We start from the raw sequence: 24,026 nt of genomic DNA, 5'->3' as shown, positions 1-24,026 counted from the left end.
GGGGCTTGGGCAGGCAACATGGCAGATGCATTCTAAGTGAGTTCTGCCGTCACCCCGATTGTCCAAAGTAATCCTGCCACCACAGTTCAGCGGCTTTGTCATGTATATCGAGTGTGCAGCAGCCCTTGTCAGCAGAAGCTGAGCCGATAGGAGGCTAAGGAGGGGTGCTGTGATTGACTGCTGCTGCGATCCAGAGAGGCGGCCCGTGCAGTGACAGCACCATGTTCTGCGGCAGTGTCTACCTGGAGCGCTGCCTGAGCGGGCGGATTGACACAGAGAATGAGTGAATAGGGTGCAGGTAAACAACCCTGGTAGACTGCATGCTTCCCACACGGTCATGGACTATCATTCCACAATGCGGTGCAGTGGGGACTGTCTTTGCTCTTGCTCGACTGCAACAGGGACATGCTTTGGAAACTGGCCTTAAGGCCTAAACATTTCTGAGTTGACTCCTCACCTACCCTCTCCGCTCCTAGCTGGGTAATGGACTCTCCCTCACAGCTGCGCTGTTGAGCGCTTTTGAAAAGTAGCTTTGGCATGGACGCCTGCCGCTGCCCACCTCAGACTTGATGCCTGCACATCACATGAAGAGGGTGAGAGTTGTAAGGGCCTTGACACACCTTACCACAGCTGGGAATGCAACATGAGGCCCCCATGCTGCACCAAACGCTTGTAGCCATTTAAATTATCCGCTGTGCCTCACCCTAACACTGATGAATAGCGGCTGTCCCCATCACCCTGAACTTACTTGCCAACAGAAGGTGTGGGCAACTGAATACTCCCATGTGAACTGTAAAACCACCAGGATCTATGGAGACACTATTATCACACTGCACTGAAGTTCAAATTAAATGGGATCACTTAGATGCAAGCACCTCTTCTAATTCCACTGAGTGGGCTGCTCGGGCTACCACCTAAAGATATTCTAACAGACGCTGGTAAGTGGTCCTCCCTCACACAACCATTGGACACTATTGTGAGTGGTGACTGAAACTGGAATACAACGCCTCAGTATTTGGCCATAACACTAACTGCCCTGACAAGATTTATGTCACCTTTGACCTGCTAAATGTGAGTTGTGACTGCCGTTGCACACTGAAAGCACTGGGTCTACAGGTGGTGGTGGATCTGCTGGCACTGTTGGGATCTGGCAAGCGGGCCCCAGGTGAGGAGAGTGTGCTATTCCGAACCGACCGCATAGCACATAACATCATGGGGAGACCCTGAACAAGGTGCACATTCAAGGACCTCTACGGACCACGAATAAAAAGCAAACAATACTGATGTTTCAGAAGCAAACACCTCTCTTCACTCACTGAGCAATAAACTTGAACCCGCTGCTACCAGCGGCAGAAAAAATTGCCACTGCTCTGGAAACTACACAAACTTCTCCGGAAAGCAAAACAGACCCTGTGACATCAGACTTGACACTGCTTCGCGCAGACCCCCGTTAACTTGCAGACAAAGTGAACTCAGCTGAGCTAGCCATATTCCAGTTACAACCCAAGGCCAACTACATCGATTCCACCATGCACAAGATTGCAGAACGCGTCCTGGCTTTGGAGCATCGCATTGAGGATGCAGAAGGCTGCTCATGCCGTAATAACATCCACGTGATAGGCCTACCTGAAGGACCAGAGGGACAAGGTGCTGCTGCTTATATGGAGTGTTTGTTGTGGCGGCTGTTGCTCCAGGATTCTCTCTCTCTCACTACTTCTCTGTGGAGTGTGTCCATCGTGTACCAGTGCACCGACAGCCACCTGGGCCCAACCCCGACCATTTCTATTTTGATTACTACACTACAGGGATAGAGATGCAATTTTGCGTGAGACACCTAAACTGCAGTACATCAAAGTTGACAATGCAAAAATAATGTTTTTTTCCAGATTACACAATACTGTTGCAGAAACAAAGGAATTTATTTCTTGCTGTCAAACGCTGGCTCCGAGAACTAAACATCCGTTATGCTCTCCTATACCCAGCTCGACTGAGAGAGACCGTCGGAGGCAAGGCAAACTTTTTAGATTCCCCTGAAGATGCATGGGACTGGCTGGAAGTGGTGGGTCACCCAGTGGTGGAGCGGCCTGGACAGAAAACCATTGCAAAATATGTAAGGCCCGGTCCGAAACCCCATGGCGGCTGCTCCGAACCTGGAGCTTGTCATAAAGGAAAGACGTAGGGCACTGCAGAGCATGGCAGCTTTATGCAACAGGGGAAAGAGCTCAGATTCAGAGGAAGGCTCTGACAGATCAGTCAGTGAAGTTGGCTCTTCCACTACATGGCCCTCCACTGCAGACTCAATATCCCTTCCAGGGGTCAGTTCACAAACATTGGATGTTATTATCTGATGTCCTCACCCCTCACTTGTAATGCCTTTGCAGTTCATCCTTCTTTTCTTGCGGGGACCACGGATGGCGGCTGCTGCAGTGTTGGTTGGCTTATTTGCAGGTACTCCTTATGTCGTATGCAACTACAGTGTAAAGCACACAGTAATGACACTACAACACAGCTGGTTCCCAGCCTATCTCTCCTTCACCAGACGGGGTGTCCTTCTCAATGGGTGCCTGGTCCTCTTCCCGCCATCAGTTTCACTGCTGATTGCCCCTCACAGGTATTTTTTGGTTGGTTTGGGCAGATGCCGTTTGCTCCCCTGCTCTATTGGTATTTACCTTGTTTTGTTAATGTTTAGTATGCTTACAACTCTAACCCATGCCCCCCTCCAGAGATGCTTCTCTCTGATGTTTATCCTGGTATGACATATGCACCAATACACCCCGCCCACACATGCACTGGGCTCACATTATGGGCGGCATGTCCTCTCATTTATGGCCCACTTCTACATATCAATGTTGAATGTAGAGCCATGCACAGGTCCACACACTGCTACTCGGTTTATTCCTACCTGAAACAACAACCCACTCATATGCACTACTACAGGAGACGCATCTTATCCATACCGAAAGAACTATGGTACAGAAGAGATGGTGTAGGTAAGTATTTGCTATTTATTACTCTAACTATGCCAGAGGCACCCTGATATGGAGAAGACCTGGGACACCATTCGTAGTCACTAACACTGTATGACCCGGAGGGCTGCTATGTTATAATAATAGGTTGACTATGGTCATCCCATACTCCTGGGATCTATTTACACCCTTAACATGGATCAAATAACTTTTTCCATGCTCTATCCACTAGGCTATCCAGATGAAGAGACACACCCAGGCTACTTGGAGGGGATTTTAACAGTGTATTAGACTCTGTAATGGATTGCTCTTTTCCTCCACTACACCGCATGCTTGCATCCTCTAATGCTCAAATGCTAACAGATTTGCTCCGGCAATGGCTGCTACTTGATTCTTGGCGCCCGGACATGAGAGTATACTCATTCTACAAGGTCCCCCATTAGCTTCACGTACGCATTGACAGACTAGTGTGTGCCCTGTCACTACTCCCCTCTATTACAAGAATAGAATACATGGGGCACCACCATTCAGATCTCAATCTTCAAACAATGGAATTACAATGGGTGGCCAAATTATCTCCTATACCCACCTGGGGACTGCAATCTATCTTTTTGGAAGATACTCTTTTTGGAGCTTCCCTTTGGTACACTATCACAACCTACTTTGACAAGAACGTAGACACAGCTTCCACTAAATTGTTGGAGTGGGTTCAAGGTGACGATAAGGGGTCACTGCCAGGGTATTCAGGGTAACATGAAACAGCAGCTTACCAGGGACTTCACTGAGACAGAACGTATATTTATGGGACTGGAGACAAGAGTAGCCAGGGATCCTACTACAGCCAAAGAGCTAGCAAAGGCACATCACAAGCATGTTGCATTGTTACAAAGACAGAGGTACCTCAGTTTTGCTGCACACTCGGCCCGCACTCACTCAATAGCTGATAAAGCCGGAAATCTCTTAGCATGGCTTATCAGACAAGACCGGCCCCAGCAACCCATAACAGCGCTGCATTCTGAGATATGCCTTATGTTCTATGCACAACATGCCATTAATGACAAGCTCATGAGGCATTAAACACAGATATATGAGTTGTTCACAAATGGCACTGCAGGTACCCCTGACGCTTTCTTCACGGATTTGATTCTGCGAAAAAAAAGGCTGGACCTACAGGGACCCATCACACTGGCAGAAATTAATGACGCTATTAAATCGCTGGTCACTGGTAAAACCCCGGGTCCTGATACATTGCTGGCGGAACTCTGGAAAACATACTCTGCACAATTGGCCCCACACCAGTTGAAGTTGAATGAAGAGGCTGTTACTCTGGCTGGGCCACTTGCCTGCCTCTCAACAGGAGACAACAGTGATTTATTTGCCGAAACCCAACAAGGAACCTGAACTCATTGGTTCTTACAGACCCCTAGCGCTACTAAATACAGACTATAAAATACTGGCAGGAAAATTGGCAGATTGGTTGGCACCTCTGGTTCCATCTTTGGTCCACTCAGACCAGAATGGGTTTGTACCTGCACGCAACACCACCCTTAACCTACGTTGCTTCTTGAGGGTCATGACATATGCTGGATATGCACACCCACACATATGCCTAATCCAAGATCTGGAAAGACCCTTTGACTCCCTGGAATCAATGGTACCTTTTTGATGTATTGTTGCGCTTTGGCATTGGTCACCATCTGGTTCAATATTTGCACGTCACAGGAAGGGGTAAATACCTCATATGCTGGTTCGCCGAATCTGCACATTAACTCTACACCACAGCTTCTAACCTTTCAGCAGCGTTGGGAGGTGGATTTAGCATGCCCTTGCAAGGATAAACAATGGGCTGCTCTCCTTGACAAAGACATGTGCCATGTAATGTCTGCTTCAAGGTTGTACAGATGTATATTGTACACAGAGCCTTTCTCACACCTGCTAACATCAACAGCAGATGCGGCCTGTCCACAGTGTGCGCAGGAAAATGCTAATTTATTGCACGTGTTATGAGATTGTCCTGACCTGCATGCATTTTGGATAGGCGTCACATCAAGATTAATGAAATGCACTGAGCGCACGAGTGTGCATAAATGGGAATGTCTCCTGGGATTATACCCTAGGCATTAAAAATAGATTAACATCCCGAGTCTTGGACTTGGGCTTTATTGTTGCCAAATGACTTAATACTCATCAAAGGAAATTACTCACAGCACCACCGATTAAGGTCTGGGAATACTCAATGATTAATTAGGCGCAGGCTGAAAGCATAGAACTACATTGCGAGGACACGCTCGGCTTGCAAAAGTATCCTATTGCTGAACAATGGGACACCATTTTGTTAGACTAGAATAGCAGCACACACATAGCAGACAGTGGTGACAATACAATTCCCATGTCTTTAGATGTATAGATTGAAGTTTAGCATAACTCTCACAGTTGCTATTGCTTCATAAGCTGCTCTTCATACATGCAATTTACTAGTTCACGATTAGTGGTGTCATCTACAACCTCATGTAGCTACAGGAGCTGATAGAGGTTGGGGGAAGCAGTGCCAATTGTCCATAAGTGAGACTGTTGGTTAAATGTGGACAGAGGGTAGGGCGGGGAGGATCTTGTTGTTAGATTTTAGTTTTTCATAAAATATGTGGACAACTTACGCACTTTGAAATTAGCAGTTGAATGCGATGTTGAAACGACGCGCACAATGTTATGTATATTATTATATGATATAAATGCAGCTGAATGTCCCTTTATGCATTGTATGTACAGGCAGCTCTTCTGGATTGTTTTGTTATAACGAAAGTGCTAATAAACAGATTCAAACAAAAAAAATGATGGCCTGCCAAGTTAAAAATATATCAAGGCCTGTTTACGGCACATTTAGTGAACTTCACACCCTCTGACTAAACAGACAGACCTAGCTCATCTGTCCTACATAACAAAGTAACCTCGCACACAAAGGCAAACAAATGTTTTAGCTTTAAACTAGAAGAAATGAAGAAGAGCAGAAAACTTGTGTGTATTTGAAGAGGGAACCAGAGGACAAAAAAAAGCTCCACTATTTAAACAGAAGGTACTGTAGAATGGCACAAAGGGTTCTCTATGGAACGCTGAACAAGTCATCTACCAATCAAACAACAGAACTCTCCAGAATTTACTGAGAGGTTACAAAAAAATCAGTCACCAAGTTTAGCTGATTCACTATGCCTGATCACTGAAGAACTGTTGTAATTTTGCACAACTAAACAATTACAAGCCAGGATCGAAATTCAGCAATTGTACAGTCTTCAAGCTTTTCCACTCTCCCACAGCACCATTACATTAATGTCACCTGTGACACCTTTAAAACAAAGTTCTACATCTAAACATTCTCAACATGTGAAACCTCCAGGGGATCCATGGCATTTCTTGATTATGGAATTAACACTACTATTAGTTCAAACTTCCAGTCCCCTCCTGAAAGATGGTTCAGTTTCTAAAAAACGAAAACGGGCCACGATAAGGCAGTTATTTAGGAAACCAACAGTGGACACATACATTTCTTTACATTACTGTCATGTTACAAATCTCTATTTGCCATATGTAAAGCAGTCTTGACCGTGCTCCAATGGGAACAGTTCAGCCTGAACTGCCAGGTCAGGTCCTCCCTGAACCAGAACACAAGCAACCCAGGACTGGTTTGTGAGAAAAGGCCTCTTTTTAACATGGTTAGTCCCCACTTTTTGCCTGATGTTTGATGTAGCCTAGACGTTGGAATGCCCAGGGCCCCTTCTAACCAGGTTCCCTGGGCCAGAGCTCTTTCCCTAAAACTGTTGTGAAGCATTGGCACAATTGGATACACCCTTAGCTACCACCATACGTCCCTAGTAAATGGGTACCTAGGTAACCAGGGAATGGGGTACTATGAGTAGGCCCGGCCCCTGAGGGCAGCAGCACTGATTGTGCCACCCTCTAGGGCCATGCATCCAGATGCACCCAGCACAGGCTGAGTGTCCTCGTGCACACCTAAAACACAAACTCGACATGGCACACTGCCTGTGTGCCCTGTCCACCATACACTGCATTTACTATGGTTAAGACACCCCTCGGTAAAGCCTTACAGCCCTAAAGGCATGGTGCTCCATAGTATATGTGAGAGCATAGCTGCATGAGCAATATGCCCCCACTGTGTCCTTGCCAAACCTGGGACATAGTGAGTGAACAGAGCAGCCATTTTAATATATGTGTGGACACTGGTCAACACGAGTTTCCCAGCTACATGCTGGCCAATCTGAGCCCTAGGTTGTTTGGTACCAGTATTGGTTTTATCCCTAAATGTACCCAGGGGTCACCTTAGAGGTGCCCCTGCAAAAGCTAACTCCACTGGCATGGTTGCTGACTGGTTCTATCCAGCCTGCCACCTCCAGACACCCAATATACAAACAACTGGGAAGAGCCCCATCTCTCTGGTTTGTTAAACAATGCCCTCCTTGGGTGGAGGAGCTAACAGCCCCTCCCTCAGGAATGTGCACTGCCCTGGCAATGAGTTTCAAATGACTTACTGCCTTTGAAACTCGACCCCCAGGCCTGTTGCTAGCAGCAGATGGTCAGCCCCTTTGCAAACCCCCACTTTTGGCAGGAGCAAAGGTAGGAAACCACACAAAGGATAGAAGTAGCCCCACCTGGCTTGCACTACCCCTAAGGTGTTGCCTGCGAGGTGGACACTCCATTTCATTTTCCTCCATCTTAGATGGAAGGAAATTACCCAGTCAGGTTTATGGAAGTGACCCTTCCCACAGGAAGTAATCACTATATTTTCCTTCAATATATATTTAAAAACAACTCGAAAAAAAAAGTTGATTGCAGCCAGAAACTCTCTCACAACATTTCCCATGCCTCCTATAAACAAGCTTCTGTTTTATCTAGTATTTTCTCAATAAATTAATGAACATATTGTTGGCAAAGAGCAGCCTGCTTCCCAATCAAGAGACAACCTCCCACCACCCTTCAAGTAATGTTGCAAATGCCTTGTGTCATAATGAGATGCTCATGCAGGCAAGAGATGAAACACCTACAGTTTTGTTGTTGTATATAGCAGCGGTGTCATGGGTACAAACGAGAAGAAGAACTTACCTATTACTACCAAGGGAACAGTCAGCGGCGGGTCTGCTGGTAGAGTACTTTCTTCCACCAATGGCATAATGTCAGGTGTTCCTCCAAAGGCTATTGTTAATGACCTCCAACGTGGTCCCAACTGGCAAGGGCCACTGCAGTTTCTACAAGGAAAAATTTGATTATTAAACAATTATTCGTGGCTATATCCATCAAAAGATTGTAGTGTTTATTGGACTAAAGAAAAATGGAAATATAATTTAGTTTTTTAAATCTATATGTCCATTCTGTGCATCAGAGAACATCTATGGGAGAGTATTTTAGTATCGCACTCAAAGAATTACAACTTTTGATTAAAGTTATTTTTAAATTTTAACTTCACGATTTTTCATGGATATTCACATATGCATGCAAGAAAAAGTATTATCTTTAGTAAACCTGTATTGTCATGTTATCGTCCTATTTGCTAAGTTTCCTCACTATATGTTCCAGTTCCCATTACTTGTTTTACAATATAAATTTTATGACAGGCCACAAGGCTAACATTATGCAAATCCCCTTTTATTGCCCGCTCACAGCAGCAACAATAGAGAGAACTTAGAGCTTAGCAACGGGCAGCCATCTTCCTTCTTTTGTTGCTGCGGCTCACAACAAAGATACACTTTGTTACAAGGTAAGTAGCTCCACTGCTTTTATCGAATTTTTCTTTGGAATTGTCTGGATGGACGTGTATGAGTGGTGCTCGTCACTAAATGGGCATGTGTTGACATATGTACTGTCTCTCCCCCATTGAGACCTGCAACCTGCATGTTATTCATCTCAGCTACATTGTCACTGTATCTTTCTAAAAGCTTGAGTATAGTCACTTTCACTGCAGGCTCAGTCCGGATGGTTGTGTGCCTTAACTGTCTTTATTATATTTTAGAGGGCTCTTTGTCGACGTCTATGCTCTCTGTATGCCTTTGATTTTCACCCGGCATTGTTATTAGCTTCTCTTTTAAACATTGCAGTGTGTTAAGTGGCATGATCTGTGCTCCGAGTGCCCGTGCTTCTGTTTTTCCTCCCACTCTACCAAGTGGTCACCGCAGCAACTTGGAGGTGTGCCTGGCGCTATTCTGAGCAGCCTTAAGTCATTGGTAATCCTGTTCGGTGTGGCGCTTCTCAAAACAAACAAATGCAGCGAATGGTCCCAAGACAAAATTCATTTTGTTAGAGGAAAGCTTCTCTTCCTCAGTATTCAAAACTAACTTCCTTACATTAGAGGAAAATACCTTATTATTGGCCAATTGTGCTTTGGACATGAATGTCACCTGTCATTTTGTAAGATTCAGATAGTGGAATCCATAACTATAGAGGTAGCCGTTTGAGCTCATTTGTAAGACAGTTGAAAGGGATCTTGGCAGTTGTAGTCCAGCTGTGAGGTATTTGAACTGCTAGTCGAGGAGAGTTTTTTGGTCAATTTAATTTAAGGTTTTAGTTTATGTATATACAGATAGTATATTTTACCTGCCTTATTCTAATAAAATATTTTATATTGTGGCAGAGATGCCAGAGAATCAGTTAGAGGGAAGACTGGAGGAGAAACTCGAGGGTGTGGTAAATCTAGCACTGGGAAAGTTGATGGGGACGCTAAATGACACCATCAACAAGAAATTAGAAGCACTTTCCAAAAAACATAAGGTTTCAAAAACACCAAGCTATAAAGAAGGAAGCACCAAACAATCAGAATGCTCAGGTTGGGTAGGTAAGACCCAAAGAAAAAAGATTCAGATGACAGCAAGAGCAAGAAGGCAAATATAAGAAGGGAAGATCTGACACTTGATGGTGTTAATGACAGGATTAGTGAGTCTGGCACTGTGGATCGGCAAGATAAAGATGACGACAATAATAGCAAGCACAAGAAGGCAAAGATAACAGGGGAAGTTTCGACACTTGATGATGTTGATGACAGGATTAGTGAGTCTGGCACTGTGGATGGGCAAGATAAAGGCCCAGATGTTCTGGTAACCATGGATAGTGACAAGGCTTCAGAGACAGAAATTGATCTCTCTTACTCCTCAGAATTTGACTCCGAACACAAGGGTATCAAGGGCAGGAAGAAAGGAACATCAGAGGAGGCATCTAAGGCCTCAGGGTCAAAATGGGCATAGATCACCCTTTGGGGAAAGAGATGTTCCACCCCTTATTAATAAAAAACCCTCTATCCCCTGAATTGGGCTCCATCACAGCACGTGGCTGATTATATCTCCATCATGATAAAAAAGGGAGATACTTAAGGAGGTGAACCCCAGACTTTAACACCAAAGTAGTGGCATTCATTATTAAGAGTGGAAAGGACCCAAGGATAGGCGTAGACAGAAGCTTGAAATCCTGCCAGGGTTGTTATTTGGGCGTGATTGGTCCCCTGACTAAGATTTTTTAAATAACTGAGGGTTCCCATCTTAATGTGATTCCATTCAATGGCAACTGGTAAATAAGTATGTGGTCCTTCCTCTCATGGTCACCTCAGTGGATATGATTTTATAAAAGATGTGATTAAATACGTCAGTGTCTTTAGCTTGACACAGAAGCCCCAAAAGGATATTAAGAAGGCTTTTGGTAGGGCTGGGAGAACAAGGGGTCGGTTCCTCAGCTGAGGACAACCTACATTAAGACCCTACTTGGGACGTGGCACAAGGTTCACCCAGACAGGGTTCGGATCCTACCATGGATTCCACCCACAGAAAGAGGTTTTGTGGCGAGTCCTCCAAAGGAGATAGGAGACAAAGAGGAATGTCAGCAGGTCAGAGTTTTGAAAGACCTTTCAGACACCACTATAAAGCTGGGTTGCAGGTTGGCCCAGTTTTGTGGGAACTGGAGGTTGGTGACACAGGAACCCTGGGTTTTAGAGACTGTCAAAGGATACAAACTGGAGTTTGTTGATACCCCGGTACACACAAGGACACCTTGGGAGATAAGATTCTCAAGGCAGATGCGAAGTTGGTGTCAGAAGAGTTAGAGGATTTACTGGCAAAATAACTCATGCAGGAAGTCATAGATGGTGGTCTAGGTTACAAAAGCAATATTCCTGGTTGAGAAATCTGAAGAAACTGAATGAGTGGGAGGAGGTGATTTACCTGTTAGGAGATGTAAGGGGAGAGAGGGCACACTGCCTCTCATCCCAGCACAGTTCACCCCATTGCATTCTAGTAAATGCAGTATGCTTACTTCAAAATTGCTATAGTTTTTCATCAGAAACTTTAGGCAGAGATTTACATCTATAAGTATGAGTATGTGTGCCAATCGCCTCATATTATACTTACAAAAAGTATAGAGTTATTTTTTACATGGAAATCTTTCAAATGATGTGCTGCATAGCACAGGCGAAAAGCGCTACATAGCCTACATAGAACTACCAATTGAAAATAATAGGGAAACAGACATCACCTGCTGAAAATAGTACACCTCTGACAATCATCAGAAATGTAAGTTCAACCCCTGCAATGCCCTCTACCCCTCATGCAGTGTGACAATGCCAGCAGCTGATGTCAGCTACAGTTTTTTGTGTCAAGTGTGTTGATGTGTGTGTCTGTTTTTGGTAAATACAGTGCGTTATGATGATTCTTTGTGAGTAGGAAAGTGTTAATAATTTTTTTTTAAATCCTTTAAAAATGTGCATAGTCTTAATGTTCTAAGTATGTGCATTTGTTATGTTCACATTATTATAATAAGATGTATACAGACAACTGCAAAGTTTGCAATCATATGACTCATTTTTACAACTATTTTTTTTTTTTTGCATTTGTACTATGTGATGTAGACAGGTGTATTAAATGTATAAATTCATAGGACCATTTTACATTCATTTCATTGTTTTTTTATTTTTTCAGTTTTAAATAAATATTTTTACAATATGATGTATACGGGTGTATGCAATGTCTAAAGTTATATTACCATACGTTTAGGTGTTGGGCTTTGTGCTGCTAGTGTTATTCACTGCCTCCATTGTTTTTATGTAATTACTTTGCAGTACCTGAACTGTGTAACTTAATCCAAGGCGTGTTTGGGGTTAGATTTAAGTCTATTTGGGTTGTACCACTACTGTAGGAGATGTGTTTTTGTATTTGCTTGTCTCTCTCCCTTAAACTCTCCTTTATTTTCCCTTTCTTGTTCACAATTTGTAGTTGCTATTTTCCGTTTTCCACCCATTGCCCTGCCCCTCCCACATGTGCATCAAAAAGGCAGAACTGTACAGGTGTAGGGTTTTACACATTTGTTTCAGAGTGCTTTCACACATGAGTTATTCGACAGGCCTAGGTATAGATCCATACCTACATTAACTGTATTTACCTGTATGTGAAGAATTGATGCAGGAGCACTATTTCACTGACTCACAGATTCCTTATGTGAATTGAGCGTATAGTATATCCAACTTAGAGTCCAGAATCCATTACTGTTGTTTTGCCATTTCTCTATCCTAGTGTATCCATCTCTATTTGTGATTCACTGTTTCAGCCTCCAAAATTCACTGATCCGTTATTCTTGTTTCCATGTCACATTGTAGGTGTATTTTGGAGTTGTTTGTATACTTGTGGTAGCATATAAGGAGTTTTGCGGGTGTCAGTGTTTGAGTTGGTACAACTGGTATAGGACCAAGAGAAAAATGTGTAGTGGATGTGTCATTCACAGCAGGGGCAGAGTCAAAGTTAGGATGTGCTACTGATGCATACCTGTGCCAACTGATGCAAGTGATGGCAGATGGCAGTAGGATCATATGTCAGTGGGAGTGCGTGTGTCATGCTAATACAGTGTACATGCAGGTACAAGCCAGTGCAAGTTGCTGCGGATGCAGGTGCAGTGTTGCTGTAGAGCATGTTCTGGTGCAAAGCAAACACCCATTGACTAATGTGCAGTAATGGTGCCAATTAGAGTGGTTAAGTTGCCAATTTGTGCAATGCTTGTGCCAGTGTGTACTAGTGCAACGTAGGTGCCTGTGGGTGAACAGCAGATGCTAGCAGGTGCATGCACAGTTCAATGGCAAGTGTTATGCAAGTGATAAAGGGCATAAGTCTAATGTGTACAAGTACTACGTCAACTTTCTTCCAGATCTGCCAACGGCGGCAAAGTTAAAAAGGGGCAGAATGGTTCCTTTGCTAATAACTTTGGTGCCTGATTATTTTACTTTTTCCCGGCCCTATTTTTGCTGCTACTCAGTGCCATAGTATGAGTGCCCTGGCCCTATTTACCCAATTGGTAAATTTAACTTCCCTGTAAGGTGATAGTAAATTATACAGATATTGCACTTGTGGCACAAGAGTTAAATGTCATGGGCTGCAGTGCACTTACATCACCACATAAGACAACAATACACAGCTGTCATTGGTACTATTGTGTAGTAAATGACAGTGCAGTGGCACATGTAAGGGAAATGTGTCTTCACAGTATAAGAAAACATATTTTATTTATTAATAAGTCATCCCTAAAGTGAGTTCTGTAAGCCTGCAGGGGGTGGAGAGTGGCCAAAGAGGGGGTTAAGCAAAGACAGGGTTCAGTTCAGTGCCACGCACTGTATCCAACCCCTGTTGCACACGGCTGAAGTCTCTGTGCCGTGCAAGATGGGCACTACAGAAATGTATGCAGTACATCAGAAAACACATATATGAAAAAAACTTTATTGAGAGACAGTTATGGCCTTTTCTACTCCTATCACACTAAAATGTTTAACACATTCTGAAATGTTCATAAAAAACAGGCAAAATACTATTATGGTACAGAATTAAAACCTCAGAAATTCCCCAGTTATGATTAGTGCCACAAACAATACAATGCGCACCTGCATTCAATGCTCAATGCTTCAGATAGGATGAGAGGAATGGAATGATTAGGGACATAAAAGAGCTCACTAGTGAGATGACCTATCACCTTATCATTAACATTACTAATCATATGACAACCGTACAGTATGATGTTAGGGAGTCAATCATTATTTTAGAAACAGGTTTTGTTCTCTTTCAGCAGCAGGGGTGGAGAGCAATGGAATGTGTGCCAGCAGGCTCTTATCTCTGAATAAAGGTCTGCTAACTGCAAGGGAAAAGTCCCAATCTTGCAGGGATGGGGTATTGTTTCAATGTAGTGCTTTCCTTTTTCTGACGAGTTCTGATATGCAGTTATCATCAGTATATGAATCTGTGCTTAGCTTCTATCTCTGGATGTTTCTACGGCAACAGACTATTATATGACAAATGCTAACAACATTCCCTGAAAAGATGCAAGCATATCACCTGATGCATCAGTCAGATCTGATAGAGGACTAAATATATGAAAAAGAAAGCTAATCACAGTAAAGAGTAAATTCAGGAGAGATTCACCACTGTTTACATTGTATGACAGGTACATTTTAGCTGACCGTGTACTCATACCATCAGAGACCTCCCAGACCAGATTTTAAATTTGCAACCAACATCTGTACTGCCAGGTCCTCGGGGAAATTATTATCTCTAACAATGTCCTTCCATGAAGATATACATTCTGTGCGAGAGAGAAATCCTTCCCAATATGATCCAGTATTAGGTCAAGAATATCCATGTGATGCACACGTTTTTTCAAAACCCCTTTCCTCAACAAATTCATGGTTGTGCAAGGAATAGCTCTATATGCATACAAACAGGTTTTTGATCTCCTGACTACATGACACCTGTAGGAAATTGGCTCTGTATATACTATCTAAAAGTGGGAGATAGTGTGCACAGAGTCCAAGGGTTCCCCTTAGAGGTAAGATAGTGGCAGAATTAGATCATTCTAATGCTCTATTTTGTGGTAGTGTGGTCGAGCAGTAGGCTTATCAGAGGGTAGTGTTAAGCATTTGTTGTACACATACAGGCAATAAATGAGGAACACACACTCAAAGACTTAACTCCAGGCCAATATTTTGTATACAGAAACATATATTTTCTTAATTTATTTTAGAACCACAAGATTCAAGATTTGACGTAAATACATAAAATGCAAGGTACTCCAAACAGATAAGTAAGGAACTTTGAATTAGAGCAGTAACTTACACAGTTTTGGTAAAAATGGCAATAAGCTATTTTAAAAGTGGACACTGCAAAAATCAACAGTTCCTGGGGGAGGTAAGTAAGGTTAAGTTTCTGAGGTAAGTAAGACACTTAGTTCAGTTTCCTGGGCATAGATGGCCCACCTTTGGGGGTCAAGGCAACCCCAAAGTCAATGCACCAGCAACACAGGGCCGGTCAGGTGCAGAGGTCAAAGGAGGGCCCAAAACACATAGGCACCTATGGAGAACAGGGGTGACCCGGTTCCAGTCTGCAAACAGGTAAGTACCTGCGTCTTCGGAGGGCAGACCAGGGGGGGGAAGGGGTTTGTAGAGCACTGGAGGGGGGGGGGGGAACACAAGTAGGCACACAAAACACACCCTCAGCGGCACAGGGGCGGCCTGGTGCAGTGTGCTTAGCAGGCATCAGGTTTTCAATAGGAATCAATGGAGGGACCCGGGGGGGTCACTCTAGCGGTGCAGGCAGGACACAGGGGGGCTTCTCGGGCCAGCCACCAACTGGGCTAGGCAGAGGGTCACCTGATGGTCACTCCCGCACTGGAGTTCAGTTCCTTCTGGTCCTGGGCGCTGCGGGTGCAGAGCTTGGTCCAGGTGTCGGGTTCTTTGCTCCAGGCAGTCGCGGTCAGGGGGAGCCTCTGGATCCTTTCTGCATGCGTTGCTGTGGGGTACAGGGGGGTCGTCTCGGGTTAGTCTCGAGGTTGCAGTCGCCTAGGAGTCCTCTCTGCAGTGTTAGTTCTCTGGAGCTCAAGCCGGGGGCGTCGGGTGCGGAGTGTGAAGTCTCACGCTTCCGGCGGGAAGAGTGAGTTCTTTGAAAGTTGCTAGAAAGTTGCAAAGTTGTTGCTGTTTTTGAACAGTGCCGCTGTTCTCAGGAGTTTCTTGGTCCTTCGGTTCAGGGCAGTCCTCTGAGGCTTCAGAGGTCACTGGTCCCTGTCAGATGCGTCGCTGTGCAGGTTCTTTGAGTCTGGAGACAGGCCAGTAGGGCTGGGGCCAAGTCAGTTGTCGTCTCCATCGTCTCTGCAGGGATCTCAGGTCAGCAGTCCTTCTTTGTGTAGGTTGCATGAATCTGATTTCCTGGGTTCTGGGTCGCCCCTAAATACTAGATTTAGGGGTGTGTTTAGGTCAGGAGGGCAGTAGCTAATGGCTACTGTCCTGGAGGGTGGCTACACCCTTTTTGTGCCTCCTTGCTGAGGGGAGGGGGGGCACATCCCTAATCCTACTGGGTGAATCCTCCAATCTCAAGATGGAGGATTTCTAAACGCAGGAGTCCCCTCAGCTCAGGGCACCTTACACAAGCATACACAAGCTGTGAGGCAGTGTGCATGTGTTGAGTGAGGGGTTCCCAGGCTGGCATAAAACATGATGCAGCCCTTAGAGACCTTCCCTGGCATCAGGGCCCTTAGTACCAGGGGTACCATTTACAAGGGACTTATCTGGGTGCCAGGGCTGTGCCAATTGTGGGAACAAAGGTACAGTTTAGGGAAAGAACACTGGTGCTGGGGCCTGGTTAGCAGGGTCCCAGCACACTTTCAATCAAAACTGGCATCAACAAAAGGCAAAAAGTCAGGGGGTAACCATGCCAAGGAGGCATTTCCTTACAACACCCTACATGGATACAAACAACATTTCTTCCTCATTAGGTGCAAATCTCTCTCTTTATTTAAAATCTATTTTGTGAATAGAAGTCCAATAGTACAGTTAAGCATTTAATAAAATTACATGCTTTAAAGGAAATTGACCTATTTCCGCATTTGTCAGCTTTGTAGTGGTAGAGAACACCATAACAAGCCCGGTGTCCTGCAGGTAGGTAGATAATCCCAGTGAGTTGAGGAGAATCTTTCAGACACTGGTGTCCTAGTTGGTAAATATTGATCTAGTCTAAATTTTAGTAGCGTCCCTCGTGTTATAAAGGTCATCAGAATGGGCCAGTTTATGCCTTAGTTTAATCTAAGTATTAATAGTAAAGTGTAGAAGCTGTACTGACACACAGTTTGACTGCAAAAACAACAGATGATGGACAGAACGTGGAACAAATCAAACATTCACCCCCGGTCACAGATCTGGGTTTAATCCATTCGTTTTTTTTGCTCACCATGTCATTCCAGTTTGGACCACGCCATATGCAGATCAGTCTTGACCCTGCTCCCCTTGGGAACAGTCCAGCCAAACCGGCCAGGCCAGGCCCTCGCTGCACCAGAACCAAGCCTCCTGGGACTGGTTTCAGGTATCACCCCTCATCAGCCAGGCTAACCTGAATCTTGTTCCACAGCGAGCACGGGACCCATTTCTGGGCATACCCTTCTGACTTAGGGTAACAAATGCAAAAACAACAGATGATAGACAGAATGCGGAACAAATCAACCATTCATCCCCAGTCACAGATCTGGGTTTAATCCATCCGTTTTTTGCACACCATGCCATTCCAGTTTAGACTCAGCCATATGCAAATTAGTCTTCACCCTGCTCCCCATGGGAACAATCCAGCCTGAACTGCCAGGCCAGGTCCTCCCTGGAACAGAAACAAGCATCCTGGGACCAATTTCGGGGAATCACCCTTCCTCGGCCAGGCTAGCTTGAATCTGGTGGCATAGCGAGAACGGGGCCCACGTCTGAGCATTTGAATATCCATTTGCTTGTATTTCAGAGTTCGATTTAGGTGGTATTTGAATTAATTAACATGTTAGAAGGACTAAACTGATGTTATATTGTAAATTAGACTCTGGACTAACAGTGGATATAGAATCAATATTGAATTTCTGATGATTAATGAATTTAAAATGCATGCAAAAATGGGGGAAATGCACTTGCATGGAGTCATACGGATGGAAGATATTCTAATGGCAAGGATGAGAAGGAATGCATATGTTTCAACTTGGAGTTGTATGATCGATTATTATTGGATGATGCCCTTTCAATGTAACATGGACTGATACCTTTGATGAATCAGAATGCTTTGTGACTTTGATATGACAGAGCACAGTTGGACTTTGGACAGATTCAGATTTTTCATATGCTGCTTTGATTCCCGTCCCAGACGCTTTGCTGATAAAAAGTCCTTGAATGCTTAGCTCCTTGGGGAGCTATCTTATTTTCTGCCTTTCCCCTTTGAGATGTCCCTCTGAGACTTAGAAATCTTTTCCAACCCCCTTTCAGAAGACTCGTGATCGAGCTTCTGATATGCTCACATTTTTGCTTTTATTTATCTTTTGCCCACTTTAGTTAGTAACCTGCAGTTCGAGATTAGCTTTTTCCAAGCTATATTTCCCCTTTTTGTGCTTTTTATATTTTGCCCGCATGTGTTGTGCCCCACACATGCATTTCCCTGATTTGGTTAGCTGTAGGGTTTTAATTGCCCAGCCTAAATTATGACTCTGCTAAATTTAATTGACTGGTGATTATTAACCCTGAGCAGCGAGCACATTATTTATGTATCTCAGAAAATTATTTTAATGTTATTGATTGTTTTGCTTGAATGTTTAGTTTTGTTAATGTTAGTTTGTCTGAACTTATTTAGTCTCCTTGGGAAACCCTTGATGATTGTGTATCTTTATAGTATGGTATTGAAAATAGTCTACATGGCTTAGAGATTGTGTTTGTAATAAATACCTTATTTTATTTTTAAGTGGAGTTTTTCCTCCCAAGGCCACATTGGTCACAGTGTTTAAATTAACTGGGTTTGTATTGAAATTGTGTTAGCGGTTCTACTACAACACTTACTAAGTCCAAAAATCCATCCACCTCGATGAGCACGGATTCCTGCGAAGGATAAAAATGCTCCAGCAATCTTGATTGCTTATTTTTTTTAAACAATAATAAAATATTTTAATAGCCGAACATAGAACTATTGACAAAACAATGAATTTGAAATGTGTGTAATAAAATGAGATTAAATTAGAATTAAATATTTGACATAGATGAGGGGTAGGACTAAATAGTGAGCTATGTTAAGGGTACATTATTTTGTTTTCCAGTAAATAAGTATTTACATAAATAACAGCCTGATTACAAGTGGGGTAGTAGGCAGAGGTCAGAATTCCCAGATCTGCAGAAAACACCACCCCACACAAGTTTTCCCTGATCAAACGTGGTAGGATTTTCAGAGAAAAACATTCACTAAATTTCAAAACATGAAGAAATTGGCGTGAATAACTCCAATTGTGTGTGTAATTCTGCATTTTCCATAGGAACTCTCAGACTGGGGGTATTTATTACACCCAGTATTAGACCTGCCCACTCACACGCTGCTACAGTGTGTCACACAATATCAGCTCCCTTCACAGGATCATCCGGTGAGCAGCCAATTTCACATATTGGCAAGAAAACAAACTGAAAACCACTACTGAGCAGTCGTGGCTCGCGCTGCATGGAAGGGGTGGGGCGGTGCAGGGTGGCGGGTGGAGGAGGGCTCCGGTAGGAATAAAAATTACATTTAAAAAAAACAAACAAAAAAAAAACACTTACCTCCTCGCTGTCGCGCCGCTCTGCTCCTCCGTCTCCTTGCTGCAGGCACAGGCTCCCAGCCTGCCCTGCGGCCAATCTTGACGTTGCTCAGAGCAGCATCAGGACTGGCTGGGAGAGCCCTGCCAGGGTGCTCCTAGGCAGTCTGTGAGCCTGTAAGCAACTGTGTTGCTTTGGCTGGAGAGAGCTACTGCACATGTGTGTTTAGCCGGCCCAAAACGGCCGGCCAAACACACATGCGCTATGAGGGGGAGTGCTGAGCACTCCTCGTCACCCCCGTGGCCCCACCCCTTTATAAGAAAATGATAATAAACACTGTTTATGATTGTTTCCTTGTAAACGTTTGCAGCTGCCGCTGCATCCAGAGGGGCAACGCTCCTCTGCCCAAATGGAGGAGCCGCCCCTGCTACTGTGTGCATTTCTAGCTTGTTTATGGAGGCTCTGGGCTGCCTCTGTCCATGAAGGCTTGTGAAGGGGTGCATAGTAGGGGGGGGGTAGAGTAGCACTTAGGTAGCTCTCTGCATTAAGCCCTGCCTTCCTACACTGCACCCCCTCACACTGTGAAATAGTTTTATAAGTTGCCAAGTCTGCAGTATATATTGCACCTCATGTTGTCTACATTTATTAGGAGCAGTAATTACACCACCCTTTCCACATCCCCTCCGAATCAGGGCCTTTGAAAGCGAAGAAGTGCATTATGAGTTACATGAAAAACAAAATGTTTAAAACAACAAATATTATTAAGAGTGTTACCTGAGTAACAACATTTTATTCTTGGGTTAAGCATTATTTGCATGACAAATCCATAAAATCAATAGGCTTGGTGCTATATCTGAATGGTACATTTGAAACAAATGAACATGTTAGATTTGAAACAAAGAGTTTAACATGTCGTCAATGGACAGCATCGCAAATGTAGTTTAACCAAGACTGAACATTTTGACTGGAGGGGCAATTAATACAAACTAATGTACTAACCAGTGAAGCAGAAAAAAAGATCTGGAATTAAAAAAAGGATTGCATTTCCAGTTCAAGGCTGTCTGAGATGGGCAATACAGATATACCAGCAATTTCAGGGCTGGCTACAAGGTCAAACGCGAAAGCAAGTTTGTGTTCGGCAGAAAAATAAATGTTTCAGGTTGAATGCTTATACGAATAGTGAATCTGTTAAATATTTGCGATGTCATTTGTAACGAAAAAGTGGATGGAGGAATGTTTCCTTAAGTGTATTTTCTACTTAAACACAAGCAGCGTTCTTACAAAAGCATTTGGTACACGTCCAAAAGTTTAACTCTGCGTGTATCTCCGCTCATCGCTGGCTGTTGAGAGTGCTGCATGTTCATGCAACAGCCTGCTGCACTTTGGAAGCTTTTAAATGGCTGCAACTCTTTATCTACAAACATGCTGCATACATTTCAACCCCTTTAGTGTTCTGTACATCGTTAATCGTCGATTTCTAATGTTGTTAATTAAATGATTGTCATTAAGAAGTACTTTTTCTAAGAAACGTAACTTCTTATGGATCTAGTTCTGCTTCCAATGTCTTCATGGGCGTCGGCAGGGAAGTGGGGGTGGCGGCCCCCTCCCCGCCTAGATGTAGGTACAGCCTGGTGTGCAGGCTCACAGTGCAGCGTAACATCACAGCCACTGTAGTGTTATGCTGCCTGTACTACCTTGTTAAAATAACCCCCCCGAAAAAAAATCTGCGGGCGCCCATGCAGGTGTTATTCCTTTGGTGTGCTATTGCACATTAATGAGATATCAGTAGCATTTGATTAGCTGAATCTAACATTTTTCCTTGATTTGGGTGCAAGTCTTGCTGAATCACCCTCTGGGGGTACAACTGGAGTAGCTTCACAGGGTAGTGGGAGTGCAAGGGATCTATTGTGTTCGAAATAAGTCTGTCTGACTACAGAACCAAGAACACAGGGTTCCCTTTTTATTGCACATATTATTGCCAAAGGCACCCTTATGACATCACTCATTTTTGCTACTTGAAACAAAACAAGCATTGCCAATGCCAATAGGTCAGCCTTTAAAAGACGTATGGCAATGTGAAGCAATACAAGTAAAGAGCGTGGGACTTAATATGTATTTGTGTGGAAGTAAAGAACTGTAAAATACTACTGGTGTAGGCTAAAAGGTCAGGTGACAGTTGCAATGAAACCTAAATATTCATGTAGGTTAATGAGTGCCCTCCTCCCACTGGTGCTGCTGCTAGAGGAAAAAAAACACAAAAATGATGTAGTTTTCTAAGATACGTTAATAGCATTACAATGTCACATGTGTGCTGGGAAAGTTCAATCTCAAGTAAAATGATCACAACTGTGTGGAGGGTAAGCACTTTTTGTGGTGGAATCACACAACTTCTGCCCAATCAAAACATGCACTCCTGGATCTCAACATGTGGGTGGAGCATCCAGTAATGCACACTTAATTGTCTGGTGACAGCTGCACTGTCAAGCCAGACAATAAATACCTCCTGAATGTTCAACCAGCATATCTTGATTTGACAAAAGAATAAACTCAAGCAAGAACAAGTGCAAATTGCTTATTTACTATGTAATCATCCAAAAGGCTTGGGCACAGTCAACACCATTGCACACCTCTGACCTAGAGATTTGTGGCCCCAACAGTTGGGCAGGTCCACTTGTAGAAGGCTCTTTCATAATGTGAAGATGCCAGCCTAAGTTAAATTTCTAATCTAATCACCGCCGTAGGCATTTGTAGTACTTACTTTAAAAGAAGAGATGCACACTTGATAGTCATGAGCAATGTAAGAGGTGACAAGAGATGATCCAGTAGCCTGACACTTGGCATCCTGTTGCCACGAGTTTTACAGAACCTCAACAAGGTAAGGAAAAGACACCAATGGGTAAACAACAATTGCTTCTAATGGATTGGTCGAATACTTTGAGACCTGGTCCACACTCTCCTGTGATGAGTGTGACAGAGATAGCTAAAGGCAAGCTGAACAACACTAAGGCCAGAGCTGCACCTAATGGTGGTTTAGGATTGAGCACTACAGTACTAATGCTTCCTGCCACTCCTTTTTAATGTTTATGGACTACTATCTCAGTGTGATGTTTCACACCTATGCTGACACCACTCAGATGCCAAGCTCACAGTGTTGTGTAGCCATTTTAGTTATACCTCCATGCCCGTTATTTTAGCATACCAGGCCTGCCAATGTGCACCTTAACCTAGATATATTTTACTTGGCTTTGCTTTAATATTGTTACAGGTGTACAGTAGCCACTTTTACGGTCTTGTTTTATTTTCTTCTAAGTGTTTTTGCCTAGGCCAACACTCTGTTCTCAAACAAGACTTCTTTCAAGGCTTCAGTAAGATAGGTTGCCGGTGAACGTGGTGTACAGTTTTGTCTTTGACATTCATAGAAAACACACATCCTTACGTAGGGACATTTTCTCAGGACATCAGCTGTTTTATCATAAAAACACTTCCCTGTCCCTTATACGTTACAGGGAGATTACAGCCAGAGAACCATGACTGTATGCTGGCTGCTGAATGCTTCGCTACAACTGCTTATGCAGACTTCAGGCCTTTGCTCAGGTAAGGGGGATGATGTCTTCCCAGGGGAACCTGAAGGGCAGAATTAGAGCTTAGCACGCTGTGCTCTATTATAGTCTAGGTAGGAATTAGTCTATTGACTTTAGTGACAATATGGTAGCGATATTTCTATGCTTACTCTCCTTGTCATAATTTTTATCTTGTCATGCTGTATCGTCCTGGTTATTGCAGCCCATGCTTTGCTATCTACGATGCAGTCCCTTCATTAAAGCATTATTGAAACATATACTGCTTCTGATTGTCATTGTGTATGTGAAACTAATGTAACAGAGAAAAGGATGAGACCTGAGTTACCACGGCTTCCCTGAGAAACCAGTTATTTCATGCGCTCGGCTGTCCAATCATTCCTGCCCTTGGGTAGAGATGAGGCGCTGCTAGTTGGCCGGAGCGAAACCCGGACTGGAGCGACAAGTGTCACCTGTAGTGGGTCAGACTCAGTCTCCAACACCACAGGCGATTCTGCCGCTCAAAATCCAGTAGTCTCATTAGGATAATGAGAGTCTTCGCGACATGGCGGCGCCAACGTTTGGTCAGGCTCTAATTTTCGGGTCCTCCTGAGTAACTCTGTCTCATTATATACAAAGACACCTCAGTACTATATACAGAGACGTCCGTGGTATGGAGGATTTCCTCCTCAGCTAAGTAGAACACCCAATCTGATGCTGGAGGTTGTTCAAGCTTGAACTCTAAAAGGAAAATCCCTATTTAGCGTGCCTTCTCTGAAAAAATGTACCATCTACTATGGCGAATCCACAACAGGTAGCAATTGCAGTCAATATGAGACAACCCCTGACTGCACATTTACTGGTAAATGGCCTAACGGCCCAGGGGGGTCCAGTCACATTTGTGGTGGACGCCCATCCAACTTATAGAAC

General features: G+C 43.9%; 1 protein-coding gene across 2 annotated transcripts in view; it reads right to left on the bottom strand.

Moving 5' to 3' along the window:
• Positions 1 to 24,026, bottom strand: part of OSGIN2 (oxidative stress induced growth inhibitor family member 2) — a 125,644-nt gene that overhangs the window by 69,733 nt on the left and 31,885 nt on the right. For both annotated transcript variants that reach the window (XM_069220447.1, XM_069220446.1), the window contains one exon: positions 8,076 to 8,218. In XM_069220447.1, the coding sequence (XP_069076548.1) occupies positions 8,076 to 8,142 (67 nt within the window). In that variant the 5' untranslated portion in view covers positions 8,143 to 8,218. The remainder of the gene's footprint in view (positions 1 to 8,075; positions 8,219 to 24,026) is intronic.

This window comes from Pleurodeles waltl, chromosome 2_2, assembly GCF_031143425.1.
Source record: "Pleurodeles waltl isolate 20211129_DDA chromosome 2_2, aPleWal1.hap1.20221129, whole genome shotgun sequence".
Classification (NCBI taxonomy): domain Eukaryota; kingdom Metazoa; phylum Chordata; class Amphibia; order Caudata; family Salamandridae; genus Pleurodeles; species Pleurodeles waltl.
This window is presented reverse-complemented; position numbering and strand designations above follow the sequence as displayed.